This window comes from Eptesicus fuscus, chromosome 18, assembly GCF_027574615.1.
Source record: "Eptesicus fuscus isolate TK198812 chromosome 18, DD_ASM_mEF_20220401, whole genome shotgun sequence".
In the NCBI taxonomy this organism is placed as follows: Eukaryota; Metazoa; Chordata; class Mammalia; order Chiroptera; family Vespertilionidae; genus Eptesicus; species Eptesicus fuscus.
In genome coordinates, this window is record NC_072490.1 from 36,991,057 (window position 1) to 37,017,613 (window position 26,557).

Below are 26,557 nucleotides of genomic sequence, written 5' to 3' on the forward strand. Positions count from 1 at the left end.
CCTTCCTCTTTGAAATCAATAAAAAAATATATATATTAAAAAAAAAAGAATCAACCAGTGAATGCATAAACAAGTGGAACAATAATTTGATGTTTCTCTCTCTCTCCCCCACTTCCTCTTTCCCAAATTGATAAAAAAAAAAAAAAAGAAGAAGAAAAATTTCCAATGAAAAGGAAAAGGTAACAGTGGGGAAAAAAATAGAAAAAATGGAGGATGGGATGGGATGGGATGAGAGGGAGACTTTTCATTGTATACACGGTTTTATAACTTGAGATGTTTAAACTATGTCAATGTATTGTCTACACAATAAATTAAAAAATAAAGGGAATAATGTCCCAGCAAGAGATGAAAACCTGAAATTATGCAAGAGGATGAGAACTTATTTATTTATCCAGTAAAGACTTGGCTTAACATTTACTATGTCCTCACCCAGTTCTAGGCTCTGGGGATCAATAGTGAAGAAGACAACATCCCTACCTTTAAAAAGCTTATAATAAGAGATTAAAAATGGCGGCAGAGTAGGAGGATGCTGCTCGGACATACTCCCAGGAACAAGCTGGAATTACAACTGAAATACGGAAAGGCTTCCTGAATAATCAATGGAAAACTCACAGGAGAGAACCCTGATACCCAAGGACCGAAGGTGGAGACCACATAGAGATTAGTAGGAGGGGCGGAGGTGTGAAAGGGCTGGCCAGGCAACCATAGATGGCAACTGAAGTCCCATAGAGATATCTCAGCTGTGGGGGGTGCCACTGAGAACTCTGGGATCTAATCCTGAAGCTGGGCTCCCCAGCAGAGAGCACCAAACTGAGGAGGGTACTCACACAACATCTAGCTGTGAAAAGCAGTGGGGTGCTGTCTGCCAGGGAGTGGCAGCTGAAAGTTCGGGCACCCTCTTAAAGGGCCAACACACAAGAATTCCCTGTGGAGCCATGCACCTTGTGCTCTGGCAGAGGGAGGGTGAAGTGGACTGGAGCTGTGAGAGCAGAACCCAAGACTGGGGACTCAGGGGATAGAGCTCAGAAGGCAGACACCCCAAGTTTCCTGGGCTGAGTCATTCCCTCACACAGAAGAGGACATCTTTCCCACCTAGACATTTGCCTTGCCTGAAGGGAAGACAGTTGACACACCCTATTGGAAAACACCTTGCCCTGAGGCCACTAAAGAGATTAAAAGTAACAATTAGCCTCCAGGCAGAAGTAACTGCCCCACCCTGTTGAAAAACTCTCACCACACCTGAGGACAATTGCCTGGGGGCAATTCAAGTTGGAACTCTATCAGTCTGTAGACAGAGGCCATCTCTGGAGGCTTTGAGTCTTTGCCTGATCCAATTAGTCAGAAACTCAGTCCTGCACTAGACATTGAGAGGTATAGAGGATCTACCTAAAACATAGACACAAACCCAAACAACCAAAATGAGGAAACAAAGAAACAACCCCAAATGAAAGAACTAGCAAGTTCTCCAGAAGAAGAGATAAATGAAGCAAAGATAAGAAATTTTTCTGAAACAGAGTTCAGAGTAATGATGTTAAAAATGCTCAACAGTATGAAAAAAGATATAGAAACTATGAAAAAAGAACAGTCTGAGATAAAGAATGACATAACACAAATAAAGAACACATTGGAAGGAATACACAGCAGATTAGGGGAAGCTGAGGATCAAACAGTGAATTAGAAGACAGAGTTGAAAATATCACTCGGAGAACCAAAAAGAAAAAAACAATTAAAAAACAGGAGGACAGCTTAAGGGAGCTGTGGGACAATGTGAAATGTAACAATATTAGAATAGTAGGTGTGCCAGAAGAAACTGCCCCACCCAGAAGAAACTACCCCAGAAGAGGCAGAAAGGGAGAAAGGAATAGAGAAGGTGTTTGAAGAAATAATGGTAGAAAACTTTCCTAACCTGGTAAAGGAAAAAGTCACACAAGTTCAGGAGACACAGAGAACCCCAAACAAGAAGAACCCAAACAGACCCACATCCAGACACATCATAATTAAAATGCCAAAAATTAAAGACAAAGAGAGACTCTTAAAGGCAGCAAGAGAAAAGAAAACTGTTACCTACAACGGAGTTCCCATAAGGCTGACATCTGATTTCTCATCAGAAACTCTACAAGGCCAGAAGGGAATGGCATGAAGTACTCAAGGTAATGGAAAGCAAGGATCTGAGACAAAGATTACTATATCCAGCAAGACTATCATTCAAAATAGACAGTCAAATAAAGAGCTTCCCAGACAAAAAAAAAAAAAAAAAGGCTAAAGGAGTTCATCACCACCAAACCAGCATTACAAGAAATGCTAAAGGGATTGCTATAAGGGACTGTTGAGAAGAAAGAGAGAGAGAAACATAGCCATACAGAATTAAAATAGCTATAAATAAGTACCTCTTAATAACCCTAAATGTAAATGGATTAAATGCTCCAATCAAAAGGTGTAGGGTAGCTGAATGGATATAAAAACATGACCCAACTATACTGTATGCTATCTACAAGAGACCCACCTCAAAACAAAAGACACACACAGGATGAAAGTGAAGGGATGGAAAAAACTTTTCCATGGAAATGGAAAAGGAAAAAAAGCTGGAGTAGCAATACTCATATCTGACAAAATACTTTAAAAGCATCATGCTAAGCGAAATAAGCAAGTCGGAGAAAGATAAATATCATTCGATCTCACTCATTTGTGGAATATAATGAACAACATAAACTGATGAACAAAAATAGAGCCAGAGGAGGAGGGGGGGATATTCTAGAATATAATAGAAGTAATCCTGCTATTAGCAGATTTTTAATATTTCCTACAAATTCTGTGATATCATACTATGTTAGTACAGTTTTGGTAATATTATTATACTTAAAATCCTTTTATTCTTGAAATATTAATGCTTATTGAATGTAATATTATTCTAGTAAGATCATTTTTCTTGAAAAATAAAAATAAAGAGACCACATGATGAAAAAAGTAAAAATAAATTTTAAAAAATAAAGGAGAGGAAAGGGCAAAATTAATTTAACAAGCAAATTAAGAGCAAAATGGGAGATGACTCAGATGTGAACATGGTTGAGATATAGAAGGGTACTCAGGGCACACCGGATGAAACTTTCCAAAGAGAAAACAGGCCAAAGGAATAAATGAGACATCAAAATGTATTGGGCTAATCAGCTCAGTCCAAAGACAAAAACATTGCCGTACCAGATGCATTTCAGCAACAGGGCTATGGTAAACTGTTGCAAACCCAAACACTCCCATTAAGCCAACTCTACCCTGTGTGCTCCAACCACTTATGCTTGGGCATACACCACAGATCACATCCAACAAATGTTCACAAAAAAAGTGGCACAGTCTCACCTGTAATATGTCAATCCCCAGAAGCAATTTAATGAGGCTCTTAGAGTAAGATGTGCCCATGCTGTAAAAATAAAGAAATTTGTTTTCTATTTTGTTTTCCTTGTTTTAATATGCTTATTATTTCTCCATAAAGTCGGTTAAATATATAACCTTATAGAGAAACTAACCTGGTAGATAAGAAATACAGAACATCAGAAGATGGCTCTTAAGCCAGGGAAAAGTAGAGTTGAAATTTTATCAACACAAGTGAGAAACATTCTAGAAAACACTCTGGTTCTTAGTCTCATAACTATAAACTTAATAATTTACAAGTCAGGATAAAACTCTGAGGAAAAGAGAACTATAAATCAAAAGTGAAATTCCAAAAAATTGCATTTTGCACCTCCACCCCCACCCCCACAGCGACCAGTTAGTGTAACAGACTAAATTTCAGCACTGTTCCACGCCTCCTCTCCACACCTGGCTTCCTCATTCTGCAGACGTTCACAAGACAAAAGACAGTTTCTGAAAATGTCTTGATCCTCAATGTAAGACTCCAGGCCATTAACAAATTCTTCTATTATCTTAATGAAATAAAAAATTAAAATAAAAAAAAAGACAGGGTAAGATTTTTAGTTTAATATTTGTTGTGGGTTAGCTAAAAATCATTCTAGCACATTCAACTTTATGCCAATTCCTTTAAATTTTCAATTCCAGAGTACTGCTAGCAAAAGTAAAAGTACCAGGGAGAAAATACATACTTTGGGATAAGAAGGATGTTTCCTCAGAGTCTGAAACAGCTTTCTTTGGAAAACGATTTGATCCACAGCTACGAAAAAAGAATAGCTGGTCACCAGAGTCTTACCTCTCTTACCATAGTTTACTTTCCTCAAGACCTAAGTTTCCTATCTGATGCAATGAATAAAGATATTTACAACCTAGCCCTGGCCGAATGGCTCAGTTGGTTGGAGCGTTCTCCCATACACCAAAAGTTTGCAGGTTCGATTCCCAGTCAGGGCACATACTTATGTTGCAGGTTAGATCCCCAGTCAAGGTGCATAGGGGAGGCAAATGATCAATACTTCTCTATCTAAAATCAATCCATATATATAAAATCCTAATATGCAAATAGACCAAACAGTGGAACAACCAAACCACCAGGTCGCTATGATGTGCGCTCACCACCAGGGAGTGTGTGCGGAACATGGCAGGCATCGGCAGCAGAGCGCAGAACATGGCGGGCATCGGCCAAGGCAGGATGGTGGAACAAGTGAGCAGGGGTGCCAGAGCAGGGTCGCTGTCATCGGGTCAAACCTCTGGTGGTTACTGAAAATTCATTGCTCCTGTGTGCCACGGTCTTGCTGGGTGCTCGCATCTGCTGCTGGTGCCCAGCACCAACCCAATTGCTCAGTGCTGTCAGTGGGTGCAAGCGGCGGCTACCAGCCCTGATCGCCCCTCAGGGCTTCTACACCTCCCCTGCTCCTACTCCTGCTCCTGCTCCTGCTCCTGCGGGGTGATCAGGGCTGCAGCTGCCTCTCGCACCTGCTGCCAGCAACAGCCCACTCACACCGGCTGACGCCAGCCCTGCTCGCACCCACTGCTGATGCTGGCCCCAATTGCTTGGCACCATCAGCACATGTGAGTAGTGGGAGTGGGACTGCCGGCACACAGGGGACTGGGGGCTGTGGCGGGAGGGGCTGGGCGGGGGCGAGGAGGATGGGCCAACACCCACCCGTATGCCCAGTGCAGCCTCACCGCCCACAGTTCCTTTCAAGGTGCATGAAATCATGCACTGGCCCCTAGTAAAAACTTATGCTCGGGTGAGGATTAAAAAAAAAAAGATAGCCTGGCCAGCATGGCTCAGTGGCTGAGCATCGACCTATGAACTAGGAGGTCATGGTTCAATTTCCGCTCAGGGCACATGCTTGGGTTGTGGGCTCAACCCCCAGTACAGGGCAAACAGGAGGCAGCCAATCAGTGATTCTCTCTCATCATTGATGTTTCTCTCTCTCTCTCCCTTAAAAAAAAAAGAAAAAGAAAAAGATATTTACAACCTAATTCAAAGCCAAATCTTCTAAACGCACAGTAAAACAAAGGCAGCTTTGACAGAGAACAGCTACTAAGTGTTCTAAAAATGACATGCTGTTACCTTAGCAGGATGAAATAATCTATGCCTCAAAAGCAGGCGCTTACATGCTTATATGGATACTAGAGGCAAATCCGTGCACTCGAGGGGGTCCCTCAGCCCGGCCTGCACCCTCTCCCAGTCCGGGAGCCCTTGGGGGATGTCCCACTGACCGTCTATTTGCATATTAGCCTTTTATTACATATTAGCCTTTTATTACACTAGTCTTTTATTACATAATTCTTCTAAAATTATTCTGACACAGATCTAACTGTTCTAAGGGTATTAATTTATTTTTTCATAAGAAAACACAAAGCAATACTATTATATAACAGTTTTCTATAAAAGGAGACAGGGGGTCAGAAGTACTTTACTTAACATGTATTTATCAGGACCAAAGGACTATAATAATATTCTCTAAAAAGCAATTTCAATTTTATCTTTGTCTCAACAAATGATGCTCCCATTTCTAATCTTCGTTCCTTTCTATTTGAAAACCCATGATTCACTATACCCAGAGAAGAGTTATATCAAAATATCACCTAGCTGATTCTGACTCTCTCCTGTTTTAAGAATAATTCCTGATGTCTTAAGAAGCTTTAAAAATGCACTGTCATTTTCTTCAACTTCATAATATACATGTGATTTCTTTGTCTTTTTGGAGAGTGGTTGCTTCCTGGCATCTGAAAATAGACAAAATTTTCAAGATTGTGAAAAAAAATTAAGAATGTGACAAATAGTAAAGCAAAGATAAAACTGTAAACCCTACAATAATAACCCTAAAAGGAAAGTTGATAGGTTCCTGAAGAATTATATTAGAATTGACAGTGTAGTAAAATTTTATTTCTAACAATGGTCCAATAGTGGCTTCCAAACAAACAGAATAATCAATAAATATAACTGTTTTCATCTATTAAGCTTACATTAGAAAATTCAAAATGTGCCATTTCTAACAATAACCATGGAAATGTTTCCACCCAAATTCTAAAGCAGTCAGGGTCTCTCAAGCTGATGTCTGCAAACCATTGCTCTAGAACCACTGGAAACCTTATTAAAAGAATATTCTTCGGTCACATCCCAAAGCTTATGAAATAAAAATTCTGGGAATGGGGCATGGGAGTCTGAATTTTTAATAAGCTCTCTAGGTAATAATCCTGATGCACACCAAAGTTTGAGAACCAATTATCTTTATCTAGCTGCAGGGGTAGAAGACTGGGCAGATTCTCCTGCATCATATCTTTGAATACAAAGACCAGACTGGTTCCATCCCAAGGCTTTCAACTCATGAGAAGTAATAAAACATAATTAACAAACAAAACAAATAGTAATGATGTTAAACATGATTTCCTACTCTTCTCCCCTGATACAAGTTAGAATCGCCGTAATAGGGTAGATGAGTGTAATAAATGGAAAAACTATCAACTTCTTGTCGGAACTCTTGGGCCTCTGTCAATCACATTCTCACACGCACCGAGTCTATTTCCTTGCCTCTGGTATGCTTTCTTTGATATGATGCATTTCTTTATATCACTATCAGAGCATTTACCTAGACCATAACTTTTTTAAGGCAGGGGACCATAAGTTTTTTTTAAAGGGTTGGGACTATATTGTATCTTTGTATCCCAGCACCTAGATAATGTATAATAGGTAAGCTCTATAATACTAACTCCTCTTATAGATGTGGAAACTGATACTCAAGATACTATAGGCATGGAATCAGAGGCAGAAACTCAATCCCAAATCTCCTGATATAAATTCTGTGTGCTCTATCCATTAAGCCTTGATGACTCCCAGCATTTGAAAATAAGAACATCATATCTCTTTAAGTGCCTCATATGTTTCTTTTCTTTTATTTATTTTATTGGGGTGACTGGTTAATAAGAGTATATAAGTTTCTAATGTACAATTCTATAAAACATCATCTGTATATTGCATGGTGTGCTCACCATCCAGTGAAGTCTCCTTCCAGCACCATATATTTGACCCCTTTTACCCTCTTCAACCTATCCCCATCCTCATTTCCCCCTTTGATAGCCACCATACTGTTGTCTATGAGTTTTTGTTTGTTCATTTGTTGCTTTCTGTTTTATATCTCACATGAGTGAAATCATATGGTTCTTATGCTTTTAATATGACTTATTTCACTTAGCATGATACTCTCAAAATTTACTCAAGTTGTCACAAACGCAGTACTTTATCTTTTCTTATGGCTGTGTAGTATTCCATTATGACTGGATAAAGATATGGTATAAAGGAAAAGTATTCAGCCATAAGAAAAGATGAAATACTGCCACACACATTTGCTATAGAAAATACAGCAACAAATGAGTAAATACTTACTAGAGGCATCTTCTGTCAGGGTGTCTTTATCCTCAGATTTTGATAGTCGTCTTTTGGAAACCATTTTGACCAATTTTCTGCAGTTAAATTATTTTCTACAGCAAAATCAGAGAACAGAAGTGACCCTCTCAAAGCTAGATAAATTGAGAGATTAAAGCTATAGCTCAAAGAAAACTACTCTATTCAAAACTGAAATGGTTCTAGTGTTTACACTAATGCTATCTAAATCCAGGTGTTGAGAAAATTTCAACCCCTATATCTGGTCAATACTCTCTTGCTTTCAAGACTTGTTTACCCAGTTGCCTTTTTAGCCAGACCACTTCCCTGTTTTAAATCCTTACCAGAGGACACGTTTTTATTGATTTTTAGAGAGAAATATCAATGTGAGAAACATCGATTGGTTGCCTCCCATATGCACCCCGGCCGGGAATAGAACCCGAAACCTAAGAATGTGCCCTGACTTGAAATCAAACCTGAAACCTTTTGGTGTACAAGATAATGCTCCAGCTAACTGAGGAACCAGGTCAGGGCCAGACCACTTCCCTCTTGCTGAAGGACAAAACCCACAGTTCTCTGACAGTCAAGATCCTTCATCTTCTAGCCCCAAACTATATCTCTCCTATAATTTAATAATACAACACTACACATTAGGGACTGTGCTAGGTGCTGGGGTTACAATTATGAACCAGACATGATGCCTGACCTCAGGGAGTTCACAGTATAGTAATGAGTAGTCTTCATGTAATTATTTAACTACAGTCATGCCCTGCACAAGGATGTTTCAGATGACAGACCACATATACCACAGTGGTCCCATAAGATTATAATGGAACTGAAAAATTCCTATTACCTGGTAACATAAAAGCTGTTGTTATGTCATAGCGCAACACATTATTCACACATTTGTAGTGATGTTAGTATAAACAAACCTACTATGCTGCCAGTTATAGAAAAGTATAGTGCATACAATTATGTATATATTAGTTGATAATGATAATAAGCAACTATGTTATTGGTTTATGTATTTATTATACTATAATTTTTTAAAATATACTTTATTGATTTTTTTTACAGAAAGGGAGAGAGATAGTTAGAAACATCGATCAGCTGCCTCCTGCACACCCCCTACTGGGGATGTGCCCACAACCAAGGTACATGTCCTTGACCGGAATCGAACCCAGGACCTCTCAGTCCGCAGGCCGACGCTCTATCCACTGAGCCAAACCAGTTTCGGCTATACTATAATTTTTATCATTACTTAAGAGTATACTATTTCTACTTATTTAAAAAAAGATTTGCTATAAAACAACTGTGTACACAGCAGCAGCCTCATACATCTGGTGTTTACCGCTTGATGACATCATTTTCTCTTCTGCTTGATTTAATCTTGTGTCGTGTTGCATAGTAACATGCAATATAGGCCTAGAAGCCAGAGGCTATAGCATATAGCCTAGGTGTGTGGTAAGCTATACCATCTAGGTTTGTGTTAAGTACACTCTCTGATGTTCGCACAATGATGAAACTACCTATGGATGCAATTCTTAGAATATATCCCCATGATTAATCAACACATGACTATACAGTTGTGTGCTATAAAAGAAAAACACAGGCTGCTATGAGGGCTTACAAGGAAATTTAGTCTAGTTAGGGTGGCGGTGATGAAGAAAAGTAGTGACAATTTCTCAGGGATAAATAATCTCTTTAAGAAGGTGACTTTAAGCAGGGACCTGAGGGCTGAAATAGGAGCTAGTAGAAGAGGTACGAGAAGAGTAGTCCAGGCAGAGAAAAACTCCAGTGAGACAGGAAGGAGCTTGTAGAATTAGAAATGAGGCTGCAGAGGCAGGGAAGGGCCTGAAACACAGGGCCTTCTAGCCTATCTTGTAAACCAGAAAAGTGTTCTTTTTACCCCAAATGCTCTTATTTGCCTGGAAACTACTATTCATCCTTTTTTTTTTTTCTTTTTAAATTACTTTATTAAGGTATCACATATTTGTCCTCAAACCCCCCACACACACACACACACTATTCATCCTTAAAGACTCAATTAAATGTCATCTTCCTTGAAAAATGTTCCTCTAGCCTGGCTGGTGTGGCTCAGTGGTTGAGTATCAACCTATGAACCAGGAGGTCAGGGCACATGCCCTGGTTGCAGGTTCCATCCCCAGTGTGGGGTGTGCAGGAGGCAGCCAATCAATGATTCTCTCTCATCGTTGATGTTTCTATCTCTCTTTCCTTCTTCCTTCCTCTCTGAAATCAATAAAAATAATAAATTAAGAAAAAATGTTCCTCATGCCCTGGTTGGAGTGTCCTCCCATACACCAAAAGGTTGCCAGTTGGATTCCCAGTCAGGGCACATACCTAGGTTGTGGTTCGATCTCCGGTCAGGGTGTATACAGGAGGCAACTGACTGACGCTTCTCTCTCTCTAAAAGTCAATGAAAATATGTTCTCAGGTGAGGATTAAAAGAAAAATGTTCCTCCTATCCCCAAGGAAGTTTGCTATTCCAGCTTTTCTGCTCCACTGAGGTACCTAGGAGCCCTTTCCACATCATACTAAACTGTAGATCTCCTTGAAAACAGGAACCCAGTGCCATTTATTTCAGTATCCTTAGTATCCAGCACAATAACTGGCATAAAAATTTTTTTCTGAAAAACATTTTTTTTTTTTCCTGAGCCCCACCAACGTGGTAGAGCGTCCACCTATGAACCAGGAGGTCACGGTTGAACCAGCAGGGCACAAGCTGAGGTTGCAGGCTCCATCTCCAGTAGGGGGTGGGCAGGAGGCAGCCGATTAATGAATCTCTCTCATCATTGATGCTTCTGCGTCTCTCCTTCCCTTTGAAATCAATAAAAAATAAATATTTTTAAATGTTTTCCTGCCCTAGCCATTTTGGCTTAGTGGATAGAGCCTTGGCCTGCGGACTGAAGGGCCCCAGGTTCCATTGAGGTCATCAGCCATTTTGCAGGCGGAAAAACTAGAGCCAAGTCAGGACCCGCTGACTTCAGGACCCGCCCTTAACTGTATTCCACCTTCTGGTTTACAGAGAAGCCTAAAAGATGGGAAGATGGGGCCGGCTACCGGGCCTAGGCCATTGGAGTAGGGGTTGGGGATGAAAGTCCTTCTCGTTTTGTCATTTTAACGACGCAGGGAGGTACCTGAGGGTCTATCATCCCACGATAGGGCGGGTGAGGAAGCCGAGATAGGGGCGCGGAACCCCGGAGGGAAAGGCCGAGCTTGGCCGGGGCCTACAGGCCAGGCCGCAGGGGAGCGAAGCCTCGAGAAACGACGACCGCCGCTCCAAACACCCACCGACAGGCCGTCGCCGCCCCTTCTTTAAGACTTTCCCGCCCGGCGCGACGCTACCTTGACGTCACCGAGGCGCGGCGCGTCGTGACTTCAAATTTCCGCGCCGGAAGTGGGCGGCCGCGCGGCCCCGGCGAGGGTCAGTACGCCGGGCCTGAACCTGCAGTAGGGTCCCGCGCCAACCAGGCTGAGGGCGTGGGAAGGCTCGGAGGCGAACTCGAGCGGGAGCCCGGCACCCGTGGGAAGAGAAACCCAGCCACCCCTGGTCAGGAGCTGGCGCTTTGTGAAGATGGCGGGGCCGGAGCTGCTGCTCGACTCCAACATCCGCCTCTGGGTGGTCCTGCCCATCGTGATCATCACCTTCTTCGTGGGCATGATCCGCCACTACGTGTCCATCCTGCTGCAGAGCGACAAAAAGCTCACCCAGGAACAAGTCTCCGACAGGTCAGCGCCCTCCGGATCCGGCGATCTCACTCCCCCCCGTGACCTTGAGCAAGAAAGTGCGGGGGTTCTGTCAGTTTACCCGGATTTCAACATCGCGCTCCCATGGGCGGGGTGACCTGGGCTGAGTTAGCTCTGTGTTTCACTTTCGTCATCTGTCAAATGGGGATGATAGCAGGATATGCCTCATAGAGCAGGGGTGGGGATTAAATTTTAGATGATGTCTATAAAGCCTTTAGCTGGGACGAATTAAGGGTTCAAAATGATGTTGCTATTAATATTGTTAGGCTAGTCGCCAGCCTTATCTATGAACTATAGATGAGGTAGGTGTGTTTATACTCGTTTTACCAAACTACAGTGGTGGTTAGCTGAGATACCAACTATCCAAGAGCTTGGCAAACACAAAACTACTATACAGATGTGAGGGATTGTGATTATCATTTCCCCTACTGGAGTGAAGGCAAAATCTTCCTCGTGTGCTTCATTACAATATTTGCAAAGGGAGGTAATTTGAGATTATTTTAGGTGGTATCTAGACGTGTGCCCCTCCATATTAAAATAAACATTTTCAGTCAATCGTTCCAACTATTTTCAGAGTTTATCTTAGATAAATGTTATTATGTCTTTAACACTTCCTTAGCACTTATTAATCTCCCTTTTTAACAAAGAGCAAGCTTCAGGTTCAGGACTTTCCACAGGCAACAGTAGCTAAAATTTAATAATTTTGTTTTGTTTTTATTGTATTTATTTTAACAGTTACTTCCTATTTGTGGCAGGTAATACTGATTTTACATTTGCTAGTAATTTGAAGCTTTCTTTTAAAACTTATATAAGTAGAAAAGTTGATACATAAGAAATACTAAGTTTTTAATAGTATAAGTACTAGGTAAATAAGATTTAAAAAAATAACCATGGAATGAGAATACTGAAGTTTGGAAAGGACTGCTATCATTTTCAGTTGTGCTTTCCAGTTATGCTGAGAATAATAATAACAAACCAACATTTATTAAGCACTTAGTCTATGCTAAGCACTTATATTCATTAACTTATTTAAAATTCAAAACAACTCTGTGGTAGATGCTGTCCCATTTTTTAAAAAATTTGTTTTAAAAATATTTATTTATTTCAGAGAGAGAGGGAGAGAGAGATAGAAACATCAATGATGAGAGAGAATAATCGATCAGCTGCCTCCTGCATATCCCACACTGGGGATCAAACCCACAACCCGGGCATGTGCCCTGAACCGGAATCGAACCATAACCTCCTGGTTCATAGGTCGATGCTCAACCACTGAGCCATTTTATAGAAACTAAGGGTTAAGAGGTTCCATGGTCACACACAGTGACATTCAGGACTTAACACCAAGTCTTCTGGTTCCCAAGTCTCAAGCTTTTTCCACTATGCCACAGAAGCCACTCACTTTTCTTTGGCATCAGTTTCAGAACTGACAGAACCAACCTCCTGTAGATAACCTTAAGAAGTCAGTTCACCACAGGAAGAGAGGCTATAGAAAGATGTAAAGTAGCCCTGGCCTGGGTACCTCAGTTGCAGGCAATCAATCAATGTCTCTCACATCGATGTTTCTCTCTCTCCTCCCTCCCTCCCTCCCTCTCTCTCTCTCTTTTCCCATCCATCCCTCCCATCCTCCTTCCCTCCCTCCTCCTCCTTCCTTCCACACTCTCTAAAAATCAATGGAAAAAATATCCTCAGGAGAGGATTAAACACACACACACACACACACACACACACACAGATGTAAAGTGGAGAGAGCTCAGACAGTCAGCATTTATTTATGTATTGATACCAATAAATAGTTCTCATTTTACCCTCAAATTAACACTGAGATAGATAATCCTGAACCATTTTTACATTTGAAGAAAAGGGAGCCTGGGAAAGTTAAGTAGCCTTCCCTAAATAACCAAGTAGTAAAATATTGTGCCTGTACTTGAACCCAGTACAGTCTCACTCCCAAGTTAAATTCTCTTGACTACAATTCCTGCTGTCATAGATTGTCTGGCACAATTTTTGCTCCAGGTTCAATATGTGATTTCAGAGTAATGGTACTGAATGACATCAGACCCAAAACTCCCTTTTATAACCCAAAGTGAAATTCACAGTTGATGCACTCTATAAAAGAATATTTTTAAAAAAAGGCAACATAATGCTTTACATCAAGCATTTCAAACTCGTGGGCGGTGGACCTCATGCCTAGTTTAAATAAAGAAGGCATGCGGCCCACCGGCCACGAGTTTGACAGGCTTGCTTTACATAAAGGGAACAATTGTGAGAAATAAAAGGAAGATAATTTAAATTCTGTTTCGTAAGTACTTGTGCATAACAGTCCTAGAGAAGATGTAATGGAGAAGTCAGGTGCAATCACCTAGCTATAAAATCCCTATAAATTGGGGCAGATTCAATTGTAGGCTGATACATTGTGTTAGCTACTTACCGGTAGATGTAACAGAAGGCAGTGTTTGGATGTAATTTTCCTAAGTGGTGAACTACTCTTGATAAAGTTCTGAACACAACACAGTGCAGTTTTTCCTATATTTACATGCTGGTTGCCTATCTGGAAATTCAGTATAAAAATCATCCCTCCCAACCATTGCAAAAAATGGAATTAGGTTTGAAGCTCAGATAATTAAAACCAGTTTGATGCGATAGCACAAGTAGTGTGAGATATGGGACAGTTCTTTGGATTGCACATCTGTCCCCAGCACTGAGGAATACTTAGTTGTGTGCTTTCTCTCCATCCCTTAACTTTGACACTCTAAAAAATTCCACAGGTTTCCATTAGGCCCTCTAGAGGGCAGTGCCACCTACATGAAGAACCACTGCTTTAAAGAAAATTCAAGATTTCTGGTCATAATTGCTCCTTCACTTAAGTGAAGTCATGTCATCTCTGACAATGGTGTGACTATACCCCACCAGGTCATCATTTGAACTTGAGTAGAATGCTGACCACATGATTCTGAACTGGCCGAAGTCCAAGGCAAAAGATGTCTTTTAGTTGCAAAACATTCCTCTAAATCAGTAATGGCGAACCTATGACACGCGTGTCAGCACTGACACGCGTAGCCATTTCTGATGACACGCGGCCGCTGAGGCGGCTGCATGCCGAGGATGAAACATTTGCTGCTCCTGAGGATGAAACATTTGCAAAATAATGTTTTTTCCTCAAAGTGACACACTACCGAGTTATGCTCGGTTTTTTGGCGAAGTTTGACACACCAAGCTCAAAAGGTTGCCCATCACTGCTCTAAATACAGTATAAGTTTCCAGTAACCTGAATGATCACAAAATGGGATGTTGGGTTTCATAAATTATTAACTGTTACTGCCTCAAAACTTACTAAAATTTTTTCTAAAATGTATTAAGCCAAACCTGAAAAGTACATAAATAAAATCTTTTAGACCATATTTCAGGATAGAATGTATGTAAAAAGTAGTTCTCAAGCTTGAAGAATATACCGACTCTTTGAAAGGAAAAACAAAACAAAAACACCCCGATCTTTAAAAATATGGAACTCCACTTTGAGAAATAATAAATTTAAAAACTAAACTATTATTTTAAGAAAATGTCTTTCAGTTGCAAATTAGCACTGTGAAGAAAAGCTTTATCTCTATAACCAGTACTAGGACTTATTTTTAGATATTAATGGAAATGAAAATTAAAAATTTCTTGTAGAATTTGCAAATCTCAGAGAATACATCTGTGGATCTCAGTTTAAGAAAGTGGGTGCTGCTGGAGCCGGTTTGGCTCAGTGGATAGAGCGTCAGCCTGCGGACTGAAGGGTCCCAGGTTCGATTCCGGTCAAGGGCATGTACCTTGGTTGCAGGCACATCCCCAGTGGGGAATGTGCAGGAGGCAGCTGATCGATGTTTCTCTCTCATCGATGTTTCTAACTCTCTCTCCCTCTCTCTTCTTCTCTGTAGAAAATCAATAAAATATATTTTTTAAAAAAGAAAGTGGTGCTTATAATATATAGGATAATTAAAGCTTATCTTGATTTAATTTTTTAATTTCCAATCTATCACAGACTGATGCTTTTATAAAATATTTTGATCATATATTTGGATCTTGTAATAATGTCAAATTACTATAAACTTTTCTAAACCCTTATCACAGATCAGCATTGGTACACAGGCCACACTTTGAGTAGCTTTAGACTAGCTCCCAGGGAACAGAACATATTACATGTCACCTCTGTAAGCCTGTGCATGGAGCAGTCAACCATACGTACAACGAGGTCAGGAGGAGGAAGACCAGAGAGAATTCCTTGAGGGCACCAGGCACTGGGAAGAGTTCCAAAGGAAAATGTGGAGCTTGAAGAAGGTGAAGGAGAGGGGCACTAGAGAATTCCCAGCATATGGAGAAAGCTAGAATATGACAAGGAGATCCTAAGGGTATTGACCTACTGCTTAGAGCAGGTGGTTTATACTGAGGAGTAGAGAGAAAACCAAGCACAGTTTTCTTGTGTTCGCTTCTGTTACAATCTTTTTTCGCCACTTTTCAAGAAAGATTTCCATTAAGCTAAGTAGGCTCCCCCACCGACCCCCCAATTAAAACAACTTTTGAATGCCCTTGCCTGGTAGCTCAGATGGTTAGAGTGTTGTCCCAATACACCAAGGTTGCTGGTTTGATCCTTGGTCAGGGCACATATAAGAATTAACCAATAAACGCATAAATAAGTGAAACAACAAATCAGTGTTTCTCCCTTCTCTCTAAAATCAATAAATTTTTGTAAAAAGCTTTTGAAAACCAAGAAAAAATTAGTATTTTGATCACTATTGTTTACTATTTGTAGCTTAGCACCACCCACTTGTATTGCGCTGTTATCTTTAATGATTAATTATGTTAAAATATCACCAAATAATTTCACTTGTTACTTTAATAAATGTTAATTGAGATCTTACTAACAGTCTGAGTACTGGGTGAAATTTCTATTTGTTGTCTGTCAGATAGCAACCCTGTCAAGTCCTGTACTAATTTCTCTTTGGGACTTAAAAAGTTCCTTTAATCCTCACCCTTTCTCCCTCCTCCTGCCTCCAAATCATCTGAGAAGCATCCAACTGCTACTCTTTTCACTCAGAGAAAGTGCCTTCTTAGCTCATAAATTAAGAGAAAGGTGAGTGTTCCAAATGTGCCTTCTTCAGAAATCTTTTCAGAAACAAAGTCACTTCTGAAAAATGCTCTTTTGAAAACCTGATTTGGAGGTTGTTAGATTGGTTTTAAAGATACTTGTAGTTTGAAAAGTTTCCATACCGGACTGTTGCCAAATAGGCCCTCTCTTGTGTTTAAATAGGTCTTCTACTTTATTCTCTTGTTTTCTTCTAGTGTTTCGCTTTTATAAAAATCTCATTGTCTTGGTTGTATTTTTCAGTCAAGTCCTACTTCGAAGCAGAGTCCTCAGGGAAAATGGAAAATACATTCCCAAACAGGTACTCATTTATCTTTTATTTAAAGTCCCACGATTCACTGTTGAAGGCAGTAGATATCGGAATGTTTTATAAGGGGACTCTTTGGGGAAAACTGAAGGCTGGCGAGTCAGGAATTAAGCTGTGGCCTGATGGTGTTTGCTGTCATTGTGACCTCATCCTTCTTAGGAAATTGTTTTTAAATGTGACTCAGCTAAAATGTCAGCTCAGCTGCCAAGTGGGCTGTCAGCTCTTAGTATAACAGCATATTCCAAGGGCCTTCTGACCAAACCTCTGGGGAATAATTTGACAATTTGCTATGTCACAGTTTTAAGATTTAAAAAGCTCTTTTTTTCTACTAGTCTTTCCTGACACGAAAATATTACTTCAACAACCCGGAGGATGGATTTTTCAAAAAAACTAAAAGGAAGGTGGTGCCTCCTTCTCCTATGACTGGTATGTTTATTCTTTTCTCTCATCTTTAAGGAAGATTTTTAACATGAGTGGGGGGGTGGTTAGAATGTGTCATTTGATTTCAATGTTAAATTGTTGAAGATAGTAATCTAAGGGACCTTAGATATCATCTAGTACAGCAATCTACAGAAGTAGTGTTCTCTTTTCCAAATAAATGTTCTGGGAACTCCAAAATATAAAGTGGATTTAAAAAAGAGCTCTCGGGCCCTGGCTGGTGTTTCTCAGTGGTTAGAGCGTCAGCCCGTGCACCAAGGGGTCTCAGATTCGATTCCCAGTCAAGGGTACACACCTGGGTTGAAGTTAGCTCCCCATTCCTGGTTGAGGTGTGTGGGAGAGGCAGCCAGTCAGTATGTCTCTCTCACATCAATGTTTTCTCTTTAGCTTTCCCTCCCCCTCTCCCTCCCTCCCTTCCACTCTCTCTGAAAAGCAGTGGAAAAAATATCCTTGGGTGAGGATTAACCAAAAAAACAAAGAGAGAGAGAGAGAGACAGAGAGAGAGAGAGAGAGAGCTCTCAGGCCCTAGCTGGGTAGCTCAGTTGGTTAGAGTATCGTCCTGATAACACTAAGTTTGTGGATTCGATCCCCGGTCAGGGCACATACAAGAGTCAACCAATGAATGCATAAGCGGAACAAAAACATTTTTGATATTTTTCTCTTTTTCCCTTCCTCTCTCTCTCTCTAAAATAAATTTTTAAAAAAGAAAGAAAGAAAGAAAGAAATCTCAGCTAAGGGATTGAAGGGACTAGAGCCATTGTCTCTGGGTCTCTTCCCTTTGCAGTTACTCAGAACCCAGGGCTCCATTGAGCACAGTTAGAAAAGCTGGGGCTCCCACCCAGTGCCTGGCTCCTTTTGCTGACAGATGGCCACCCAGCTTCTGCTTGGATGAGGAAGAGCTCTTACTAGACCAGCTATTGGCCATCCTACAATTTTTACTCTTAACAGATTTCTTACTTTCACTGATCCCTGTCATGTGAAAAACACAGCATCTTTAAAGTGAAACAAAATTTATTATCCCATATTGACTGTCCTCTCATTTTAGTATCCATTTCTTTAGGTGAGATTACCAGCTAGCTATTTTAAACCCAGACAGAAGTTACTATAAATCTTTCAGAAAACCTACAATAAACAAAAGACCAATAAATTTACAAAAAGATGCTTGACCTACTAAAATCTATGGAATGCAAATTAAAACAAGATGTCCTTTATAGCCCATTAAATTGGCAAAGATTGAAAGCTTGACCAAAGTTGCTACTGTCAAGGTCATGGGAAGTGAGGTTCTCTCACTATTGTTGAAGGACAATCTGACAGTATCAACAAAAATATGCAGACTTATGTACAAGGTAGTTGTTGACGGCATTGTTTATTGGCAAAAAAAAAGGAAACAATCTATAGGTTCACTCAGTAGTGATGACTGTGACCACATTGTGGATTTCTAAGCAGACATTAAAAATAATGAGAAAGTTATTATACCAATGTGGAAATAGCATTCACAACATATTAATTTTATTAAATTAAGAAGCACAATAGTGCCCTGGCCTGGTGGCTCAGTTGGCTGGAGCGTCACTGTGTACATCAAAATGTTGTGGGTTTGATTCCTGGTCAGAGCACATACTTAGGTTGCAGGTTTATCCCTGGTTGGAGTGCATATGGAAGGGAACCAATCAATGTTTCTCACATCGATGTTTCTCTCTCTCCCTCTCTCTCTCTAAAATCAATAAACATATCCTCAGGTGAAACTAAAAAACAAAACAGAAAAAGAATAGTAAGCATTTTATCCCTCTATTGTATATGTATATGAGAGAAACTCCTCTGTGTGTGTGTGTGTAAATAAAAGGATGGAAGGATATGCAACAGTTAAAAATGTTAGAGAGTGGGCCCAGGGGAACCATCTACATCCTTTTTGTATGTCATTTGAGTTTTTTACAATGAACTTGTATTACTTTAATTATCAAATAAAATTTACAGAAAATCAGGAGGAAGCCCCTGCCAGCAGTGGTAAGATGTAGTGGTCTCCTGTGTTTCTGTCTTAGATCCCACTATGCTAACGGACATGATGAAAGGCAACGTAACAAACGTTCTCCCTATGATTCTTATTGGCGGATGGATCAACATGACATTCTCAGGCTTTGTCACAAGTAAGTCACCACTGACAAGACTTGGGTTTATTTCTTCTGTGCTCCTTTCCCTCTCCCTGTTCAGAGAAGTCAAAGTGCTAACATCACGAGTCCTATGTTCTGTAGTGGAAACTGGTAACAACATCCTTTGAACAGCAAAACAATTAATATGCTATGATTTTATGGCTCTTATTACAAACTGATTGTAAGTTCATAATGTTGATGCTTTTTTACTAATAGGGATTCAAACGAGTGGCTTGCTAGTTTGTATCTGAAACTGATTTAGTGTTCTAGTTGAGTAGGATAAAGGGAAGCTCATTTATATTTTTACTTCATTTTCTAGGTGTTGGGGTGAGTCGTTTGTCTACTTGTTTATAAGTTGTTTTGATTTGATTTGAATTAATTTGGTTTCTTAGTAATGTACTTCTCTGTGTATATATATTCCACTTTAGGTTTAACAGATTAGTGCATGTTTCTTTTGAGATTTTAGGTCACAGCTCAGTTTGAGTCCCTGTTTCTTAAGCAATAGAGAAGCTAGTATTCAAGGAAGAGTGACGTTTGATGTATTTCTTCAGAAAGTGACAAGTTTGCCTAACTCTGTATGGTCCAGAGTTCCCACCTCTTCAGGGAAAGAATATATGCATTCACAGTTTTACTATTCTAAAAATAAAGAAGCTAGGACTGATTATGAACTTTTCTTTCTTTGCAGCCAAGGTCCCATTTCCACTGACCCTCCGTTTTAAGCCGATGCTACAGCAAGGAATCGAACTACTCACATTAGATGCATCCTGGTAAGAACTTTCTTTTGAGTCTTACAAAAGGAGAGAATGTTTTAGCCTCTTTTCTCTAGGTACTTGGGTCTTAGGAGTGCAAGAGTAGATGTATGTACTCCCAAAAAGTTTTAAAGGATATAGCTAGACAAACCTTTTAGCAATGCCCTGGAGCATATGGGAGTGGATCTTTGTATTATTTTTTCCAAAATAGATTACTATTGATAATAACATTAAACCTTTTCATTGGTACCAGGCACTGTACTAGGTGCTTTCTACATATTATCTTATTTTTATCCTCATAGCAACCCTATGAAAGAGATTTGACCACACTGTCTGTCCAAATCCAGCACTCATGTCTTATTTACCACTGTTTTTTATAGCAGAGTAATAAAACCCAAAATTTGAAAAGTTCTTAGAACACTGGTACCACATGTAGAACCCAGTAGTGCTTTTTCATATGGTCTCTCCAGATGTTTTGTCTGTGGCTTCCCAGAGTCTGGCATTAAAAAGGAAGCCAGCCGTAGCCGGTTTGGCTCAGTAGATACAGCATTGGCCTGCAGACCAAAGGGTCCCGGGTTCGATTCAGTTGCAGGCTTCTCCCCGCCTGGGCCCTGGTCGGGGCATGTGCAAGAGGCAACCAATCGATGTGTTTCTCTCACATCGATGTTTCTCTCTGTCTTTCCCTCTCTCTTCCACTCTCCTTAAAAATCAATGGAAAAATACACTCAGGTGAGGATTAACAACAAAAAAAAGGAAGCCAGACAAGAGGTGAAGAATGGGTAACTTCCAGTGGTAACTTCCCTGAAGTTAGCAAACCAGTGGTTGAATGGGAGGGGCAGGCCAAACTGAGTGCTAGAGTCTTGGCTGTGCACAATTCCACTAGAGGAGAAAAGCTATAGTTATTTTAAGTAGCATGACTCTACTAAACCTCGACCTTCCAGACTCATTTGGGCCAAGCAAAAACTTTATGTGCAAGAAAAACTTTTAAAATCTTTTCTCAGCATCTGTGGCTGACATGCTTGTGTGGACAAAGGAGACTGGAACGTGGGTATACAACTAGCTTACAGTTAGATGTAGATCTACAACTTGGGAGTCAGAACTTCTTATTGTATGTACTTCTGCATTGTTTGCATTCATTATTTATAGCAAGTGTGTTGTTTTTATAATTAAAAATAATGAATGGTTTGAGAACCCATTATGTAGAAAGGAAAATTAAGCAAAGCTTACAGTCCCTAATTAAAAGGAGGCACACCAGTTGTGAGTTCAGTTCCTGCTACTGAAGGCAGAATTTATTACAGAATTCATTCAAAGCTCTAAGTGGCACTTTACCTGCAGTAAGCGATAACTATTTGTAAGATTGCCTTCACAACTTGTATTTCTTCTTTGGTTGTGCTTTGAATGAATATAGCTTACCCCCGGTGATTTCTTACTCTGGACAACTTTGGGTGTTAGCAAAGTGTGAATTACATGAATTCTGACCTAACTACCTACATTGCTTCACTTTTGCTTTAGGGTGAGTTCTGCATCCTGGTATTTCCTCAATGTCTTTGGGCTTCGGAGCATTTACTCTCTGATTTTGGGCCAAGATAATGGTAAGGAGCACATCAGGTTTAATAAGCAAATACTCTGATAGATGAATCATCCATGCCAGAGGCAAAAAAAATCATGTAGGCTATGCTATTTGTTAGCATAGTCAAATACAACCCCTCATTCTTTAAATTTACTAAGTTTCTGAGGTATTTTAAAAAGTCTTAAAAATTCCAGGGTCAAACTAAAGATCTGAGATCTCCTGGCAATAATAGGGACAAGATGTAGTCCCTCACAGTCTGATACCCTCAAATGAGGGATCCACACCAGCAATGTAAGCCTGCAAAATGGAAGTTGAAAGAAGGCCTGGTTTGATTCGTTGGTGCAGTGGTCGGCAAACTGCGGCTCGCAGCCACATGCGGCTCTTTGGCCCTTTGAGTGGGCTCTTCCACAAAATACCACGGCCTGGGCGAGTCTATTTTGAAGAAGTGGCATTAGAAGAAGTTAAAGTTTAAAAAATTTGGCTCTCAAAAGAAATTTCAATCATTGTACTGTTGATATTTGGCTCTGTTGACTAATGAGTTTGCCGACCACTGAGTTAGTGCATTGACGAGATTTCTTGCCAGTACTTGTTCTGACTGTCTCACTTTATGGCTGGGAACTCAGGCAGGTTACTTAACCTCTCTAATCCTCTGATGTAAAATAGGGACCTTAATAATTAACTTCAGGGTTTGTTGTTAGGAGTAGATGAGGTAGAATCTGTAAAGTACCTAGTGAAGTATTTGGCGTATAGTAGTTGTTCAATAACTGGTGGCTGTTGTTATTGTTTAAATTTGAAGTAAAGTTTAGTGCTTTCTTTCGTTACCTTTCTTCTCCTGCTATTATCATCCCCATTCTTCAAGAGAGGTAAAGTGACTTTTCTGGAGTCATATAGCCAGTGTAAGGTAGGGCCAGTCAGTGAATGTGTCATATGGCTCTCTAACCCACTACCGAGCATCTGTAAGTTTTGTGTAAGGACCGTTCCTCCCGAGCACACTGGGTGCTGCTGAGCCCTGGGGCTCATATAGGTGCATCTTACTCTGCAGCCGCTGACCAATCACGGATGATGCAGGAGCAGATGACTGGAGCAGCCATGGCCATGCCCGCAGACACCAACAAAGCTTTCAAGGTACACTCACTTCTTCCAGCTTCACTGAAGCTCCAAAAGGCATTCAGAGTTACTTTAAAGATGGGTTCTCTAAAGTGAGTGTAGTGTCCATTATTCCATTATTTAAATTTAGCAAAAATGTATTTTACTTTACATGTCTCTTTCTCCTTAGGGAATCATCTAAGTAAATTTGAGATTCTTGGTACTTTTTCTAGTTTTTAAATGCTCACCAAATTCAATCTACACTAAACGAAGCTGTAAAAACAGTCCAATCAGAGGCACTAGGTAAACATTTGGAATATTTTTTAAATTTTGGACCCTGTAGACATCAGATGAAAATTTCATTTAAAAAATTCAGTACATAGAGCCTTTTCATGAAATGATTTTATAATTTATAAAATCTAGTATAATTTTTGTACAGCAGAATTTCACTAATTTTTCATTATAAGAACTAGGAATAGAAGGGAACTTGCTCATCTTGGTGAAAGGTATCTATGAAATACCCATACTCATATTGAAAGCTTATCCTCTAAGATCAGGGACAAGACAAGAATGTCCACTCTTGCCACTATTCAACATTGTACTGCAGGTTCTAACCAGGAATGTTAGTCGAGAAAAAGAAATAAGACAGTCAGATTAGAAAGGAAGAAGTAAAGCTATCTTTGTTGGTTAGAGCTAATAAACAAGTTCAGCAAGGTCTTAGGATATAAGGCCAATATTAAAAAAATCAATTGTATTTCTACACACTAATGATAAAGAATCTGACACTGAGATTAAGAAAACAGTTCCATTTATAATAATATCACTATAAAAATCTACGGAATAAATTTAACAAAATAAACATAAGACTTGGAGACTTTGGAGGTGGCTGTGGCACTAGGATGAATGCTCCTCCTGCCTTGATTCGTTCTTGTTTGAAGGTGAGATGATTATCATTAACAAGGACACCAAGGTACCCAATGCCTGTTTGTTCACCATCAACAAAGAAGACCATACACTAGGAAACATTATTAAGTCACAGCTGTTGAAGGATCCACAGGTGCTGTTTGCTGGCTACAAAGTCCCCCACCCCTTGGAACACAAGATCGTTATCCGTGTGCAGACCACACCACACTACTCTTAGAACTCAACAATAAAAAGACAGCCCAATAAGCTCATGAAAAGATGCTCAACATCATTAGCCATCAGGGAGATCAAATCAAAACCACAATGAGATACCATTTCACACCCACTCAGTTATAAAAAAGATGGACAATAATAAGTGTTGACAAGGATGTGGAGAACTTGGAACTCTCATGTATGGTGGTAATGATGAAGCCACTTCGGAAAGCAGTTTTTAGCCTTTCTTCAAAAAGTTAAAAATAGTTACCATATGACCTAGCAATTCCATGCTTAGGTAAATACCCAAGAAAATTAAAAACCTATGTCCACACAAAAACTTATACAAGAATATTCAAAGTACTATTTATAATAGTCAAAAAGTATAAACAATCCAAAAGTCCATCATCTGATGAACAGAAAAACAAAATGGAGCATTTTGGTATATATGCACAATGTCTAGACAGTGGAATGTATACAATGGAATATTATTCAGCCATCAAAAGGGATGGGTACTGAATCATGGTACAAACAGGGAGGGACCTTGAAGCATGCTAAGTGAAAGAAACCAGTAACAAAAGGGCATGTATGATGTGCAGACTAGATGAATCCAAAGATACAGAAAGTAGAGTATTTGCAGGAGTTGGGGGAAAGCGATAAAGAGTGTCTGCTGTTTGATAGGAAGTTTCTTTTTCTGAAACCTGATGAAAGTATTCTGGAATTAGGTAGTGGTGATGGTTGCACGTCTTTGTAAATATGTTAAAAACCACTAAATTGCATATATTAAATGGGTGAATTTTATGCCATATGAATTACAGTTGTTTAAAAGAACACACCCATGAACTAACATTTGCATTGCGTGTTAAACTTCATAAAGCATATTTTTAAAGCCCACTAATTAAAGGCAAAGTATTCAGCATTAATAGACTATTTGAGAAATGTAATTAGTTACTAGCTCCGGTGACCTTAAACAAATATTTTACCTTTCTTAGTTTTTGTCTGCTTGTCTGTAAATTGGGGATTGGGGTGGATGGCAGCACCTGAGAGCTTACACATGTAAACAGCCTCACCCGGCCCCTGGCCCCGAGCAGGTGCTCACAAAGGTCAGCACTGCTCTTCGTAACAGCCCTCTGCCCCCTCTCCCTGCCCTGTGTCCTCTTTCTTTGCAGACAGAGTGGGAAGCCTTGGAGCTGACAGATCACCAGTGGGCCCTAGATGATGTCGAAGAGGAACTCATGGCCAAAGACCTCCACTTCGAAGGCATGTTCAAAAAGGAATTACAGACCTCTATTTTTTGAAGACCAAGCAGGAATTAGCTGTCAGGAACTCGGAGTAGCGCTTAACCTTGTAACTTTCGTTTGAGCAGGAGCCTCTCGGAATAAAAAGGAGGATGCATGAGCTGGCGGATGTGCAGCAAGGATCATTCTTGTCTGAGCCGGTTCCCCTTTATGTTTGAAACTAGAGGAATACAAGGAGTGTGTGCTGGGTGACTTACCCAGAAACAGCTATTTTTAAAATGTTTTAAATTTTCCATCTGGTGACTCTAGTAATGAAAGTCAGAGAAGGGGAAAACTCAAGCTAGTGATAATATATAAAACTTAGCAAAAATACAGCCTTTGGAAAAGGAGTTTTCAATTATACCTAATTATTATGTGTAGTCAGCCTGACTTCTAACCACAGTAGACGCCTGTTTTCTTGGGATCCAAACACCCAGCATTTTACCTTTAATTTTTTGTTTGTATTTTTATAACTTCCTTTACACAAATAATACATTTTCATTACAGAAAATTTAAGAACTATGGATGAGCAAAAAGTGAAGCTCCCTGTGTTCATTTTGAGCCTACAGAATGACATAAAAAGCAAATGTGTCAAAACCTTATTCAGATAAATCTTCTTCAGAGTGAATACCCAGGGCCAGGACAGACTTAGGAAACCTTCGCTATTTCATAACACTGTCCAGTGAAAATCAGTGACCGTGAGACACTGCCGGATTCTTAAGTGCCTTTGGGATCATTAAAGACAGGTTAAATAATGTGAGGTCTTGATCTGGAGTTCAGAATATATCAAATCCATTGACAAATCAATGGTGCTATACCGTATATGGCTGCTCAGTTGAATGAAAGACAGCATTTCCCAGTTATTCAGCATAAGAGAGTTTACGTATCACTGTAAGAAGTGAGAGAGGGCGATTGCTGGCAGACACATAGTTAAGGGTTGCCCAGGAAGAATTCTGTCTGGATTAACTCCCAGGGAAGTGGCAGGGTGCCATTTCTGTACCAAGAGGTGATTGTAATTTGCATGTTGAACGCTGTAATCAAGAACAAACAACTCTTGACTCTACAAATTAAACCATCCTGTTTTCTCTTCTTTGCCTGTAAAAATGTTGCCTCTGTGGGTCATTAACAGCCTTTGACAATAGGTAGGAGTGTCTGTTGTGGAAAAGTGCTGAAGAGTCTAGGTAAAAAGTG

The 26,557-nt window shown here is 40.0% G+C and overlaps 2 protein-coding genes across 2 annotated transcripts in view; one reads left to right on the top strand and one right to left on the bottom strand.

The window, feature by feature from the left end:
- The window catches only part of FANCD2 (FA complementation group D2), a 105,337-nt gene that overhangs the window by 59,667 nt on the left and 19,113 nt on the right, over positions 1 to 26,557 (bottom strand). The window contains exons 2-6 of the mRNA XM_054729525.1: positions 7,796 to 7,890; positions 5,998 to 6,138; positions 4,092 to 4,159; positions 3,811 to 3,914; positions 3,352 to 3,412 (exon numbers count right to left, since the gene is read on the bottom strand). Of these exons, the coding sequence (XP_054585500.1) occupies positions 3,352 to 3,412; positions 3,811 to 3,914; positions 4,092 to 4,159; positions 5,998 to 6,138; positions 7,796 to 7,859 (438 nt within the window). The 5' untranslated portion in view covers positions 7,860 to 7,890. The remainder of the gene's footprint in view (positions 1 to 3,351; positions 3,413 to 3,810; positions 3,915 to 4,091; positions 4,160 to 5,997; positions 6,139 to 7,795; positions 7,891 to 26,557) is intronic.
- On the top strand, positions 11,229 to 26,455 carry EMC3 (ER membrane protein complex subunit 3). The gene is made up of 8 exons (XM_008151979.3): positions 11,229 to 11,542; positions 16,923 to 16,980; positions 17,319 to 17,412; positions 19,461 to 19,565; positions 20,254 to 20,335; positions 21,830 to 21,909; positions 22,930 to 23,012; positions 25,259 to 26,455. Exons 1-8 carry the CDS (start codon positions 11,388 to 11,390, stop codon positions 25,385 to 25,387), a joined length of 786 nt encoding a protein of 261 aa, XP_008150201.1. The 5' UTR covers positions 11,229 to 11,387; the 3' UTR covers positions 25,388 to 26,455.